Source organism: Tauraco erythrolophus, chromosome 11 (assembly GCF_009769465.1).
Source record: "Tauraco erythrolophus isolate bTauEry1 chromosome 11, bTauEry1.pri, whole genome shotgun sequence".
Taxonomy (NCBI): Eukaryota; Metazoa; Chordata; class Aves; order Musophagiformes; family Musophagidae; genus Tauraco; species Tauraco erythrolophus.
The window spans coordinates 10,680,335-10,695,204 of NC_141475.1; the positions used below are offsets into that span (position 1 = coordinate 10,680,335).

The 14,870-nt window shown below is 41.2% G+C and overlaps 1 protein-coding gene across 1 annotated transcript in view; it reads left to right on the plus strand.

Moving 5' to 3' along the window:
- The first annotated feature begins 13,475 nt into the window (after positions 1-13,475).
- Positions 13,476-14,870, plus strand: part of NYAP2 (neuronal tyrosine-phosphorylated phosphoinositide-3-kinase adaptor 2) — a 137,654-nt gene continuing 136,259 nt past the window's right edge. The window contains exon 1 of the mRNA XM_086618602.1: positions 13,476-13,681. Within this exon, the coding sequence (XP_086474728.1) occupies positions 13,476-13,681 (206 nt within the window). The remainder of the gene's footprint in view (positions 13,682-14,870) is intronic.

Sequence of the window (14,870 nt, forward strand, 5' to 3'; positions counted from 1 at the left end):
GTGGTCTATGCAAATAAGCGTAGGGTTTTACTCCACATTTTGTATTCAGGCAAAGCTCCCCATGGACTTCAATGGAAATTTTGCCTAAGCAATAACAGCAAAATTGGTCCCATGTGAAAAAAAAGATCACTGGGGAAAATTAAGAGATTTTTCTTAAAGGCACAGATGGCAGTTAAGCATTTAACTTTAATTGGCTTTTTACATGAGTGGGGACACCTCTACTGTTGTACCTTTAGAAGAGTCCTCCTTGATACTCTGAAAAGAGAAATGTGTGTGACAGTTGTTGATAGTCAGTTGCTGGGAGCGATAGAGCCAGTCTGCTCCAGGGAAGTGAAAGGGTGCTACAGAGGGATGTGAAATAGCTGAAACAAATGCCAAGATGGAGATGGAGCAATGAAAGCTTCCTTTACTCTTACTGTGTGAGTGTTTTTACTTGTCATGGCAGCACTGAATGTGTGAGGAGAGAGAGAGGGGGGCAAACGGAGCCAAGCATGGCTGGGAGAAGGAGCAACTGCAGAACTTGCAGGGTTTTAAGAATGCTTGAGGGGAAAAGACATGAATATTAAAGCTTGTCTAGGGCAGGGAATTAAATAATTTGGGAAAAGCGGCCTCGAAGTCTCAATTTAATACTTCAGCATGCCATGTTGAAAATTAATTGCAAATAGATCCTTCATTTTTCTTAGCATGATCATAGGTGAATACTAAGTGCATGAACAAACCAAATCTGAGAAAGTTGCTTAAGGTCAAGGTGTTATAGTGAGCACTGTGCTTGGTTTTGGATATGGTTTGTTTTCTGTGTATTTTCCTTGAATTAACCTAGTGCTGTTTTAAAATATTTATTAACTCAGGTATAAATCCAAATAAAAATCTAAGCAGTTTTTTTCCACACGTGTACTATACAGTGCTAAAGGCACATCACTATGACTGCTAAACCAAGACTTAGGATGCAGCATAGGTAAGATGTCACTGAAAACTTCACTTGCCTCAGTCATACGAGAATGATGATAGTCTATGTGAGGAAACTATTGTTTTATCATGAAATTAAGACATTTAGCTTGGTCCTAACAGTTGGGACTGATTAAAACCAGATACCAGGTGTTGGAGTCAAGAAAAGCCAAATGCAACTGCTGAAAAGGTCAAGGATAGTAGCAAGGACTAGATTAAGAGATGTGGCCAGAGATGAGTCAAGGAATCCATACTGCAAGGGGCATGAATTGGCTAGAGCAATTGCAGACTGGCAGCAATGGAAACTAAGAATCAGGGCTAAGCACACAGGAAACCAGAAAAGTAACGGAAGCTAAAGAGGCAGGATAGAGGAGAAATCAGCAAACCAAGTTTAGCTTAGCTTAGCTGAGAGACATGTTAATTAGCCAAAGTCAGCATCTTGATGGCCTTGTATCTTTAAGTGTGGATAAACTGCCAACCCTTAGCTTCCCCTGTGATGAGTCTGGCTTGGTAAGCCTTTGGTCTTGGCAAAATCTGACTGATAAGAACCCTGTCTCGTTTGGTGGCTACATGGACAGGTCTTGTTCAGTAGCCTCTCTCTTCCCATTCCTCCCTACTGGGATGCTGAATTTAGGTACAGGGATGTAGGTTCATACCACACTCCCCTCGGTTAGGTGTCAGGAATTTACAGGTTTAAGACCTCCATTTCTGGTTTAAGTTTCAGATTTTATTAGCTCTTATGGAGTCTCCGTTCATGGAACTCTTCATCTATGGCCTGGAGGTCAGCTATAAAAATCTGTCATGGGACTGCCTTCTCAGGAGGAGCTTCAAATGACTTGTGGGGTGGTGCATTCAAAGTGAAGAAACCTGTCCTTTTTGACCCTTGTAAATGTAAATAATTACATAAAAGTCCCTGCATCTGGTTTGGTGTTACCAGGTTCAGACATGGAAACAATGGGGTTTCCTTTTCTTGGAGAGCCTTCTTCCTCCCTTCACCAACCAAGCAGAGACTGAGTCAATAGCACTGAACTCTGATCCATTTGTCCTCAAGCTTCCTTTACTTTAGGGACAGGCCCACAGTCTCTCTGTCACTAAATGGCCAGTTAGCATCTTAAATGAATTTTCTCTTCCTCTTGAAAGCCCTTTGTCTCTTCCCTGCCTGCAGTCTTCAGGCCTTACAAATCCACTTGTCTCTGAGCCTGAAAGGACTTGTCATGCCCTTGGCAAAGCAGCCTCCTTCAGAGGTCTGCCTTCTCCCTATTGTATAGAGTGTGCTTTCAACTACTTACAGCCTGGCCAGGCAGAGGCTGTGGTATCCTGCAACTATCGTAAGACTGAGTAGTTGCCAGTGTGCATTTCCTCAGCAGACTGTTCATCTTCTCTTTTCCCAGTGGGCAAATGCCAACCATAGGTCAAGTTGACATCTCTCCTTGTCTTTATGTATGTTTATATTATATATATATATATGTGTGTGAGCATGTGCATACACATAAATAAACAAATAAAATGAGTTCATTTATGTGCTATGTAATGAAGCCTTGCACAAGGTTTTTAAGAAATTCAAAGCAAGTGTAAATAATCCACATCTGCCAGAACTCTGTCTGGTTGTAACCTCCAGGAAGTATGCGGAGCAAAGGAGATGGGGAGAAGAGATTGGCAGCTACTGTGAGGAATGAATGGTTCTCTGTTGCATGCTGTCTGGAGACCAGGAAGCCAGGTGTAGACCTCAGCCACATGAGAACACAAGTAGTAATTTGTGGAAGTGTAAATATTTGTACTGATTAGGCCTCTTTTATAACGAAGGAGTGAAAGCCAGTCAAGACTTTATTCAGGTTGTCATTAAACATGTTTAAAGATGATCATAGCACTGTTCTGCAAGAAATTTGCGAACAAAAACACAAACAGGTTTCCTGTGATCCAGCTCTTCTGCCATCCATGCAGAAAGTCCCATGATTGATTCTGTAGGTGCTTTTTTCCTGGGTTGATGCCCTCTGGCTGTGGAGGCAGATGAGAGACTTTTCTGTTCTTCAGCTGAGAAGGTAACTGCCGGTCTTGCAGAGGTCGCGATATTCTCTCAGTGCCCTTTCCACAGTGCTACTGGAAGGAAAAATGGACGTTTCCTTCCACAGCTTGATGGCGATATGTTCCCCAGGAACCTGATGCAAGAATGATAAGATGTGGAAACTGCCAAAAGACAAACATATGTAGTCTGGAAGATGATTGTATCTGAGTGAGTTCAATTACTAGGATGAACCATGTGGTGAAAACGTAGTCAAATGTTTGATGTTTGTGGATTAAAATTTGTAGTTCTTCAAATTGCTTATGGAGTTGTAATGACTTTACAGTGATGTGTTTGTTAAAGTAACATAGAAATCTGACTGGGCAGTTTCTCTGTTTTTGGTGCATGACTTGGGGCAGAGACACGGAACGTCTGAAATTCTGGAGGAGTGTTGGAAATAAGCTATTATGTGACAGAAATCTCCAGTTGATGAAAATCAAAGAAGTCCCCAATTACTGCACTGCCACAGCTCTTCTTAATGTATCCTTCAAGGAAGAAAAAATCAGAAGCGGAGCTGCAGGCTAGCCTCTGGGCTAAGGAAAGAAATCTCCTTCTAGGACTACATCATAGGTACTCGCTTTGCAGATCTTTTTTCCTGACAAAAATAAAACCCCTCCATATCTTCAGACCCTGTTCTTCTGTCTTTGTAACCCTTCTTAAAACATCTTTTTGAAATGGTCTCTTGGAGATGCTACATGGAAGCTTCACTGCCTTGTTCCACAGAGTTGTAGGAGGTGTACTGGGATGTGCACTATTACAGAGAGCAGTGAGTGAGTTACTAGTTATGGCTGTCACCCAGCTGGCTTGAATTGGTAATTAGCTAATTAAAGTTTAGGCCCTGCCTACAAAAGGCAGGCCATTTCCTCCTGGCTGTGGAAGATGCAATGACATCCTTGGAGCTGCAGCCTAGGATGGTGAGCAATGTCTGGTGACCCTGATGCAATATCCTCACGAGAGACCCTAAAGACCTTGACCCCGACTCCCTCGCTGGAGCCAGACCTGGAGCCAGAGCCGGAGCCGGCCTTTAATAAAGAAGGTAAAGCCGCTACCCCAAAAGAGGGAAGGGTGCTGGAGTTGGAATTAATGAACTGGGTCTCTGCTCACTGTAAAGCCTTCCTGAAAACAAAAAAACTGTAAAACAAAAAGGGGGAAACTATGGCTATTACCCAGCTGGCTTGAATTGGTAATTACCTAATTAAGGTTTAGGCCCTGCCTACAAAAAGTGGGCCGTGTCCTCCTGGCTGTGGGAGATGCAGTGATATCCTTGGAGCTGCAGCCTAGGCTGGTGAGCAACATCTGGTGACCCTGATGTGATATCCTCACGAGAGACCCTGAAGACCCTGACCCCCTTGACAGAGCCAGAGCCAAAAGAGCCAGAGCGAGAAGCCCTTTGATAAAGAAGGTAAAGCTGCTACCCTGAAAGAGGGAAGCGTGCTGGAGTTGGAATGAATGAACTGGGTCTCTGCTCACTGTAAAGCCTTCCTGAAAACCAAAAAAAACTGTAAAACAAAAAGGGAGAATTATGGCTATCACCCAGCTGGCTTCAATTGATAATTATCTAATTAAGGTTTAGGCCCTGCCTACAAAAGGTGGGCCATTTCCTCCTGGCTGTGGGAGATGCAACGACATCCTTGGAGCTGCAGCCTGGGATGGTGAGCAACACTAGCAAATATGAAAGAGTTTTAGGAGCAGGCTTTTGTTAGGCTACAGCTCCAATGTTAGTATTGGTCACTGCTGCATGCAGGAGGTCACTGCGGCTATCTTGAGTGTTCTTGAATGTGAGGTAATATTGATATTCCAGCCTGGTGGTAGTAAATCTGCAGGAAGCTCTCCTGTGTCCTGTGGATGAGGTCTTACTGGTGTGCTAGTGCTGCTGTTCATGTAAATGTGCGTTACTGTGAAAGGACTTTATTCCATGACCATAATTTCTGTTAGTTGTTTTAGAAATAAATTCAACTGTTATTGTAACAGCAGAATCAAGATTTAGGCAAGAGCAAAAATATGCCTCTAACTTAAGAAGGAAGGAAGAATGAAATGGCATTTAACAATGGGGTAACACACTGTGCACGTGCAGATGTCTCCCCTTTACTGTCTTTTGCCCAGGGAGTGAATGCTTTTGCTTTGTGTTCAGGCTGCAGGTTTGGGCAAGAGGAAGCAAAACTGCACGTTTTCTGAAAGGAGGAGCTATAACACAGATAGATCCAGTTCAGAAAAAATGGAATGCTTTCTTCCAAACAATTACATTCACAAATTCTGGGTTAGCATACAACTGTGTAGTTTCACATGGAATGCTTTTCAAACAAAACGCTTCTTTCCAGAGCGCACATCTCGTATTGGTCTAAGTAAACCAGTGTAAATGTCATGCTTGTTCTGTCCGAGTAGCATAGTTTTGTTCTTGTGCAATGGGAGCAGGTGGTGGGAGGTTGTTTTGATGGGTTAAGAAGCTCCTCCCCTCTTTCCCCAAGCAGCAGCCTCATGTGCGTCAGCAGTAATTGTGTGCCTTGCACTGCTTTTCAGTGAGGGTGAGTGCAAAAGATACATCAATATGAGGTATCAGACTGAGGCTTAGATGTTCCTTTTAAGTGGCTGCTCATTTGCTTGAGCCATGACACGGGCTAAAGGTTAACTTACACATTCTCCGTGGAAGAGCAATTTCCCTTTTGGGAAGGGAGAAGGAGAGGGGGAGGGCGTTGTTTCGCGTTCTTTCCTACCTATAGACTAAACGTGCTGTATAGTGCTGTTCATGCAGATTTTTTTTTTCCCACTGGATTATTTGCTAATCAGACTTCAGTGCAGCGGAGATAAGAGGCTGCTGCCTGGCTAGGAGGCTCTGCCGGGCGCCCGAGCCGCCGGAGCTGAGGACCGAAGCAGCTGCCGCTCCCCGGCTCCCGGCGCGTCCCCGCGCCCGTCTCCTCGCCCCCGCCATGGGCCTGGCGGGCGGAGCTGTCCGCGGTGCTGGGATGCCGGCCGCGCGCGGGAGCTGTCCGCGGCACTAGGATGTGGCTGCGCGGGGGGTCAGGGCAGCCGGATTGCAGCAGGAGAGGAGCCCCACAGTCCTGCTGGCACCCGAAGGTAGGCTTGCTCTTTGTTTGAGAATCCCTGATTAATCAACAGCAGCATCAACAGACTAAGGCAGCTGGAGAGAGCAAGCCCGCCTGTAGTCACGGGGTGGAGAGAGAGAGACACGATGCCAAAAGCTAGACTGCCTCAGACCTTCTGTATCTAAGTGGCAATGAGAGAGCGAGCGTCTTTCCTGCTGCAAGAAGCCATTTGGATAGGATATTTTCTGTTCCTTATATTCAATTCTTTTTGTCTCCACAGAACATATTCAAATGAGGCACATTAGAAATCTCTGTGTTAGTGCGTATGATGGTGCCGTAATCTTCTATGTTGTAAAGTGGGCAAAAATCATCCAGTTTCTTCTCTGCTGGACCTCAAAGCAGGGTGTTGTTTATACCCTCCCATTATCTGTACCCTCTCTTCTCTGAATGTGGATTTAAAGAAGCAAGCACCTGTCTTCTCTTGCCACCGCATTTTTTTTAAAAGCCAAACTTTCCATGCCATTTTAATCGTATGTTAAGAAGATCGGTAATGTAACACACTGACTTATGGTGATGTCGAATTCTACAATCTGGGCAATTTTGCCAACAAGATTTAATGCACTTTAACTGAAGGAAAAAACCTGAGCCTAACTGCAAATCTGTTTCTTATGGTGCTGAAACATCCCTTCCGACTGCACTGAGATAACCACAGGAAAGGGCTTTTACAGGCAAAAGTCACCTTTGATTATTGCACTTAGCAGTCCCCGTGGACTTAAATTTTGGTACGTACGTATTTTAAGACACTATATGAGCATGCTAATAAAATATGATGTTAATTAGAGTTAAAAAATAATATTAAAAAATGAAATAATCAGTAGTCAGAATGCATAATGATCAAGTTGCATGTATTTTTAGGAGATATTAATCAAGCCATTGCTAAACTAAAATCTGAAGTCTATTTGTGTATTTCACATGTTGATTGTGCTTGTAATAGAGACATTTTGCAGCTGGATTTTTTTGTTCATAAAAAGCACTGTTAAATAATTAAGAAACATTCTTTGCTATTTTCTGATTATTTAATTGAAATAATTTCTAACATCTATGTTAGTTACTTGTCAGATCTGCTGCACCATTAATATTTTACAGCATCTTAACATGATGCTGGTGGTAGTGAAATCTCCATTTCATTCTCTTAAGGAAGAGAAACAAAAATATGTCCATCAGCAAGAAGCTCATTCTTTCTTCTGAGTTCAAATGCACTCCTATTTGTATACAGAATGTGTGTGTATATGTCTGTGTGGTTTTATTTTTTCTCGTTATTCATAAGTCTTCTGCATAATATTGGGGTGGTAAAATGTCATAATTGCACTTCAGTGCTGGCCGTTCTGAATCTAGATTTGTAATTGTCCAACATCTATGTGGTTAGGAGGAAGCATTATTTTCCTCAGGGGAAAAAAGTGATGGAAGTGTTGCTGTATGGCAAAGTAAACAACAGCTCTTTACATTCTGGATTCATAGAGGAGTCATTGTTAGAAAAGACCTTTTTCTTTTGAAAAAGACACTAGCATGGGAGCCAAAATTCAAGGCTCAGGGTCGTTGGGTTTTTTTCAGTTCTTAAAACTACAGGTAGCATAACTTTCTCCTATGAAGGGTGGGATGTCTGTAGAAATGGACTATTTCTTTAAATTCATGCAGTAGCATTCTCATTCTGCTGAAGGAGCCACTTTTAACCTCTTTAAGTGAAGGGCTTAGCACTACTTAGCTTCAGTGATTTCACCCAGGTGCTAGAGCTCTTGCTGTGCAGTATAATGAGGACAAAGTATATAATCAGCGATCCCAGTTGAAATACCAAGTATATTTTGTACTTCCAAATGAGTGTTAGTGGTTCTTTTCTTTAAATATATGCTTAAAAGTTGTGAAATGGTATACAGTAAGAACATTGCAACTTATTTCAGAAAGTCTTTCCTCTTTGACATTAGAATTTGATGCATCACTCTGAAAACAGTAATGCCAGCTCGTTGTTAAGAATGACCAGGGAATGCAACTCTAAAAAGTATATCTTAGCAATTTGTCTCATCCCATTCAACTGTATGGTATTTCAAAGTTCACTTGATATAAGGCACAGTTATGATAAAAGACAGAGTTCTGCAAAGTAGTCTCTAGCATGTTTTTCCATCACTGAATTTTTCTTGGTTGCAGTGAAAGTATTCTTGGTACACTTAATGCCATTACGACCTTATTAGTGTTGCTGTGGTCAGCAGTTTGTGAAAATTGGATATAGCTGGTCTGTCTACTTTGCTCTTACTGCCTTTCAAGCAACTAGAATGCAACAGCTCAAAGTGGAGGGTTGAATGGCTTATTAAGATCCTTGATTTGTGCAGAATCCTTCTGATATACTAAATTTAGTGAAGGGACTTGACAGGTAATGTGAAAGCAGATATGCTCTCAAAGAAAGGAGTCAGTATTTAGAAGGGAGACAGGCAGGACTGGAGAGGTGCGTAGATCTTTAAATTAGGGGTTGGACTCAGGAGTTCAGGCAACCCCACTCTTGCATTTCCAGGCTCTCTTCTCCTATGTTAAAATTAAAAAAAATCTCTGATTTGGAAGAAGGCAATCAGTGCCTTTGTCATTACTTCAAAAAGCTCCTTCATTTTAATGTCAGCATTGCCAATTTTCAATGCAGCACAGCTGCAGCTTATGGCTGTCAAGCATGCTGAAAAGCATCTGATATTTTTGGGGATCCTCGTGAAGAAGAGGGAGAACTGTATGTCTGAATATTAACGTATAGCACTACTTTGATACTATAATACTGGGTTGATTACTTCTCATGTTCTGAATTCAGTATTTTTGCACACTGATCATATGAAAAGGAGGTGGTTTCGGGTTTGACCAAGAATGCTTTACATTTGGCATCTAATAGTTAAATTAGAAGTAAGGTATGCAACAGTCTTAGGAAGCACAATGCATTATCTTTCCATAGAAATTGTGTCTGAATCAATACAAAGGCCTTGAATATAGTTATGTAAATACTTACAGGCAAACCAGTAAGGTGACTGCTTTCCCTTGCCAGTAAACCAGATGCACTGGCAGAGGAAAAAAAGAAGATTGCTTGCTTTACTCCTTCTTTGCTGCCAGCTGATTGCATGGGCCGTGACAGTGTGAGCTGCTCTGTCAATGTCCCTCTGATGTGGGGAGACCTGGAGGGGCAGGTGCCAGTGAGCATGGTTGGTTTCGTTGGTTTTTTCTCAGTGAGGTTTCACATAGTGTTAGTTTGACCTTTAAGAGGCGAAGTGAACGTGCTGGAGAACTCCTTCATTGTGTCCTTGCACTTGGGTGAATTTCCAAAAACGTTTGTCTTCAGTGAACACTCGCAACAAAGTTCCTCCAGTCAACTTCTGTTGACTTCTTGGTATGTTTGACTTCAATAGCTGAAATCCAAGGCTTTTCCTCCTCCCTACTGGTTCCTTCTGTTCCCTCACAATCAGGAGGGGAAGACAAAGGAGTGTCAAAAGAATTTCCCAAACAGAGCAACTCTCAGTTATGATTTTTCTAAGGCTGCTTGGTTTTGGAAAGCAAAATGTACTGAAAACAATTTGATTGCAAATACACAGGTGACCCTGTCTGGTCCATGTTACCAGCTAACAAAATACCTGACCACGGTGTACATGTTAGCAGTGTACCTAAATGGTGGTACCTCACCTACAGCTTATGTTATTTGTTTAACAACTTGCATTTGCATGTTTTTAATCAAATATAAATGTACTCAAACAGAACATTTGCTTGTACTTGTATCGACCCTGGCAGGTGGTTAGGAATTGCTCACTGCCTGAGTTGACCAGCCAGCAGAACCTTTGATCAAAAGTTGATCAGTGCTGTCCACACCTTTTCCAAGGAGGGTGACAGGTAATGCATGGGGCTTGATGGGCCACATGTATTGGTTGTGGCCCATTGCAGTTATAAAGCACATTTATTAAGGTAATGTAGTATCTCAGAAGTGACATTAATACCTGTAAATAAAACTGGTCCTAGTGTGCTGTACAAGGAATACTAATACTGTAAAAACATTTGTGGTAATTAGTTAAGCTTTTTGCCCCAGCTGTTTGTATTTTTATTCCCTGTTTTAAGCATAGCATGTGCAACTGTCCAATATTAGTAAATGCAATGAGGCTATAAAATATCAGGAGATATATGGATTTTTGATCCAGAAAATGCTTGCTACTTGTATAGATGCTTTTCAGAGTTAGTGCTATAAGAGCTGATTCAAGGTTTTGAAATATCTGAGTCTCCCCAAACTGTACCTCCAGAAGTACCCCAAACTGAATTTGACGTCATGAGCATGGAAGCATCAACAGTCACAGGAAAAGTTCAGTTGTTACAGCTGCTCAGTACTGTTGCAGAATTGGACTCCTGTTAGGACAGAGAATATATCTTGATTTGCTCATTAAATATTGTGTAATTTTTGGTTGTTCTGCATTAATTTAGTAATAGACAACATCAGTGATAAACCAGTAGATAAAGTATCGGGTCAGTGCATGCCCCAGAATAAAGGCTTTTTTATTTCAGTCTTTTTCCAATTGGAATGACTTTATCCTCTCATAGGAAAATTATTTTTTTTTTAATAACAGGAGATTCAGCATATCCTTAAGTGTCAGCTCATTTTTGACCTCCAAAAAGAAAGGGAAACAATAAGGGCAAAAAAATGCAGTATTGTTATCATAAATGAGGGTGTTAGGCAGATCAAGTTCTGTATGTCTCTGGGAAAAATAAATCAGAACTGCATTTATTGAAAACCTGCTGAAGTTATCTTCAGTTTAAAATTATATTTCAGGAGTAAAATCTAGTCCCTGGAGAAATCAGTGGCAACAGTGCCATTAAGGTCACTAGGGTGGGGCTTCTCTGTTGTACAGGTTTAGCTGAATTTAATTCAACGTATGCAGAAACTCGGCTTTACTAGACGTCCGAAAGGGAAAATATAGTGAAAGAGGCATCTACTGGGGAAATGGCCCAGATTTTAACCCAAAAGCAGATACCATTTGAGAAATTTGCAGGCAATGGAGTTAGCATAGATTAGCTAACATCTATGCTGTTAGCATTGTTTTTAGTCAGGCAGGCTTTGTGTTGTAGACAGAGGCTCTTAGGAAGGGGCTATAGTATCTGGACTTGCTTTTCTTAATCACAAAGGTTAGGAATTGGTCTAAAATTATGTTTACTGAAGCATCAGTAACATTTATAGAATCTGTTTAGCTCTTTGTCAGCTTCTCAGTTCACTCCTTTGCAGATACTGTGCCACTTACGATGATTATATAGGATGGCTAAATGCATATTCCAACCCAGTGGTGTTCTAACCACTTCCAATGTGAAAGTTGTGTGAAATTGCATGCATGCACGTTAGCCTGCACTGGAACCTCCTTCACTGATTTTGCTCTGCAGGGATTAGTAAGAGATACCTATACCCATGCCTGAAAGTACTTTAAGATCAATTTAGTGACCCTGAACATCAGCCTTACTCGTGTACAGGCTTAGTTGATAGAAAAGGTTGTCTTGGGAGATGGAATATGTGATAGAAGCAGACCCTTTACGTTCTCGGAATCTTCATGATTTTAACAGTCAGGTTACCATTGTATAGAAATAATTTTGATGTAGAGACATAGAGAACACGGGGAAAAAATATTGGTGTGCTTTTTAAGTATTAACTGCCTGAAGCCAGCTATTTATTGCCATTGCTATTTCAAGTGATCAAAAATGGGAAAAAAAATTAAAGGGTGGAAAAATATTTCTCTGTTTCTTTTCATCCCTTGCAGATTGCTTACTCCATGGATGTAAAAGCATTGTATTGTCATGTTCAGGGCTGCGCCTGAGGGCCCAGAGTGGATTGCTAGAATCTCTTAAGAGCTTTTAATTTTTTTTAATTTATTTTTTTAGCATCAGTGCCTACCCTGATCAGAATTTTGCTTGTCCAGCAGTGTAATAAAGATTAGAAATATGGCAGTATATTAGGAAATGGAGAAAAGATTTTTATTGTTCATTACACAGTGACTCTGCCCCTAAAATCTGTGTGCAGACAGGATACTCACTGCCTGGTTCAGTAAGATCACTTCTAGTCGCAGCGCTGGCATCGTTCTCAGGCTGATTCTGAGAAGTCACACCATCCTCCTTCGGGGAAGGGAGGGATGCACTTGTAGTGAAGAAGCAAACATACCTTAGCTGAGTTCAGCTGCCAGGTCTGTCAGTGTGTCACTCAGTCACTCTCTGTATTGAGTACTCGTTTGTAAAATGAGGACCCCCTCACAGGACTGCGTGAGGATGATGCCACTCAAGATTGTAATGTCTCACGACCTTGCAGTAATCAGCACTTAGAATTGTGTCATCATCTTATTTGGTTTTATTAAAGTTCTATTTTACTTGTTTAATAAGTAGTTAACCTAGTTGTAAAGAATTTAGATAGCCAGTATATTTCTTGAAATTATACCTTGCCTTTAGTCACTTGTATTATTTACTGATGGGTCTGTACACCAGAGTTCTCCTGACTCCCAGGTTGTCTGCTGCTGAGTGGAAAACCTTTGGGGTCTTTCTGAGAGCTTTTAGGCTGCCTGCCATGGAGCCAGGAATGACCTAGGGATCTAAGCATGTCTGTGCTCCATGCTGTGTAGGTGGAGGTGCTGTAAACTCAAGTGGGTGTCTGTCATACTTGTGGAAGAAATATGGAAGCTTGGAGAATTCAAGGGCTTTAGAGTTTGGAGGTCCTAGCTCAGCTAGGATTTCTTCTTCATTCTTGGAGCTGCAAGCTACCAAGATGTTGGGCAGCAGATGACCAGGGCTTATGGGCTTGTATCTACATTACTAAAAAATATAGGAAACTATTTCACAATATTTCTTTACAGATTTTGAACCTGAAGAAAATTTTGAACTTTTTTGTTCCAAAAAATGGAACCGTATTTTCCACCTGAACTTTGGAGTGTCCTGCAGAATAGGAATTTTGTCTGGTGATCTGCTCTGGTGCAGCTTTATCTAAACTGCAAAAAGGACCTGTTGTCCTGGGATGGAAGCCTTTTCAATCCAATTCAAACCGAGATTCAGGGAAGTTAGTGTTGTTGTGACTGAAGAGTATTAGAAAAAAGGAAGGGGTAGGAGGAAACCTTTATGGGATTTGGACAATTTATAACTGGATGGATCTGCATTGCTTGAAAGATGAGACTCTTGGTTTTTATCTCCTCTTGTCTTGAGTAATGCTGTTCTGTGTTCTGAGTTGCTTTGTTTATTATCTTTTAGACAGGAGAAAATCTAAAAAATTGTCTCTTACAGAGATGTTAATTACAATTGACACAAACTCGCTGTCATAAATGGTAAGCTATTTTCCTACTGATTAAGGTATTATGTGTTTTTCAACCTGCAGGAAACGTTACTTTCCTTTGTTCATTATCTCCTGCAAGATGATGAGTTCTAATCAGGAGGAGGTCACTTTGGGCGCTTTTCTCCAGTATATTGAAGATATGGGGATGAAGGCCTATGATGGCTTGGTTATACAGAATGCATCAGACATTGCTCGAGAGAATGATCGCATGAGGAATGAAACAAACCTGGCTTACTTGAAAGAAAAGAGTGAAAAACGACGAAAACAAGAAGAAGCAATAAAACGGTAAATATTTTGATAAAAAGATGAGTGGTCTGGTAGAATGAATGAACAGTGAGGGGCTCAGTCTCAGATGTGGTAAATGTGTGTAGACCAGTTGATTTTTAAACAGCTTACTGGTAAATGCAGTACAAACAATTGGCCCATGTCAGGCTGCTAATTGCACATGTTTTACTTTGTGTAGACATGATGCAGAATGGTTCTACCTCCCTCAATGGAAGAGAGTGTTCCATCCAAATGTTTTCAGTTTGAGCATTTGTGGCATCTTCAGCAGATGTGATTTGTAACGGAAAGTTTAGGTGTTTGGAATAAGATGTAGATCGAATGGAAAATAGGTCCTCATCCGCTCAGTGCTTTTAGATGGACAGTGTGTACTTCGTGCAAAGATGTATTGGTGTGTGAGTTCTTGTGAGATGGGTTCAGCCTCACAGATCAAAATCGACTTTTTTTGAGTTGATGGTTTAAATCTGGTAACTTTTCAAAGCTCTCCAACAGCTATTTGAGGTTTTACAAAAAAAGTCTGTTATTTATGATTTCCTCACTGTTCTGCATGCTCTGAAGTCAGTAAAAATATTGCAGTCGTTTAAAGGAAAATGGATCAAGCCCCTGATGGGCAGAATCCTGTAATGGCTCTTCTTGAACAATTCCATTGAATTTAATTGACAGTTAATGAGAGAAGCACTCGAATGACCTGGCCTCTTGTGCCAATGGATAGAAATGAAGCTCTGCAGCCTCTTAGAGAGGAGAAGGAGGTTGAATGGGATAGATATAAATATTGATTAAATACGCATTTGCATATAAAAAAAATTGCATTTTCTTGAGGAGAGGGACAAATTGTGTAATATAGGTAAAACATCCACCCAAATGCTAAACTTTTATATGCAAATGGATGACTTGAGCACAAACTGATAGGTCCTTTGAATTTTTTCCCCCAGCATGAATCTTCTGTATTTCAGTTTAAGTGATTAAATTTTATGCTACGTCTTGGGTACTGTACATCCAGGTATAACAGACATGCTGTGCTGTGAATTTTCCAGCAATGCCTCAGTAGTCGGGTAATTTTGATGGAATGTTTAATGCAAAAGAGCTGCCCATACAGTTTGACAGAGGAGAGAGAAGCAGAAATGTAAAGCAAAGCTATGTAACAGCTGCTTTATGTTCCAGGAAGTAGAATTTTTTGGATTGTCACTAATCT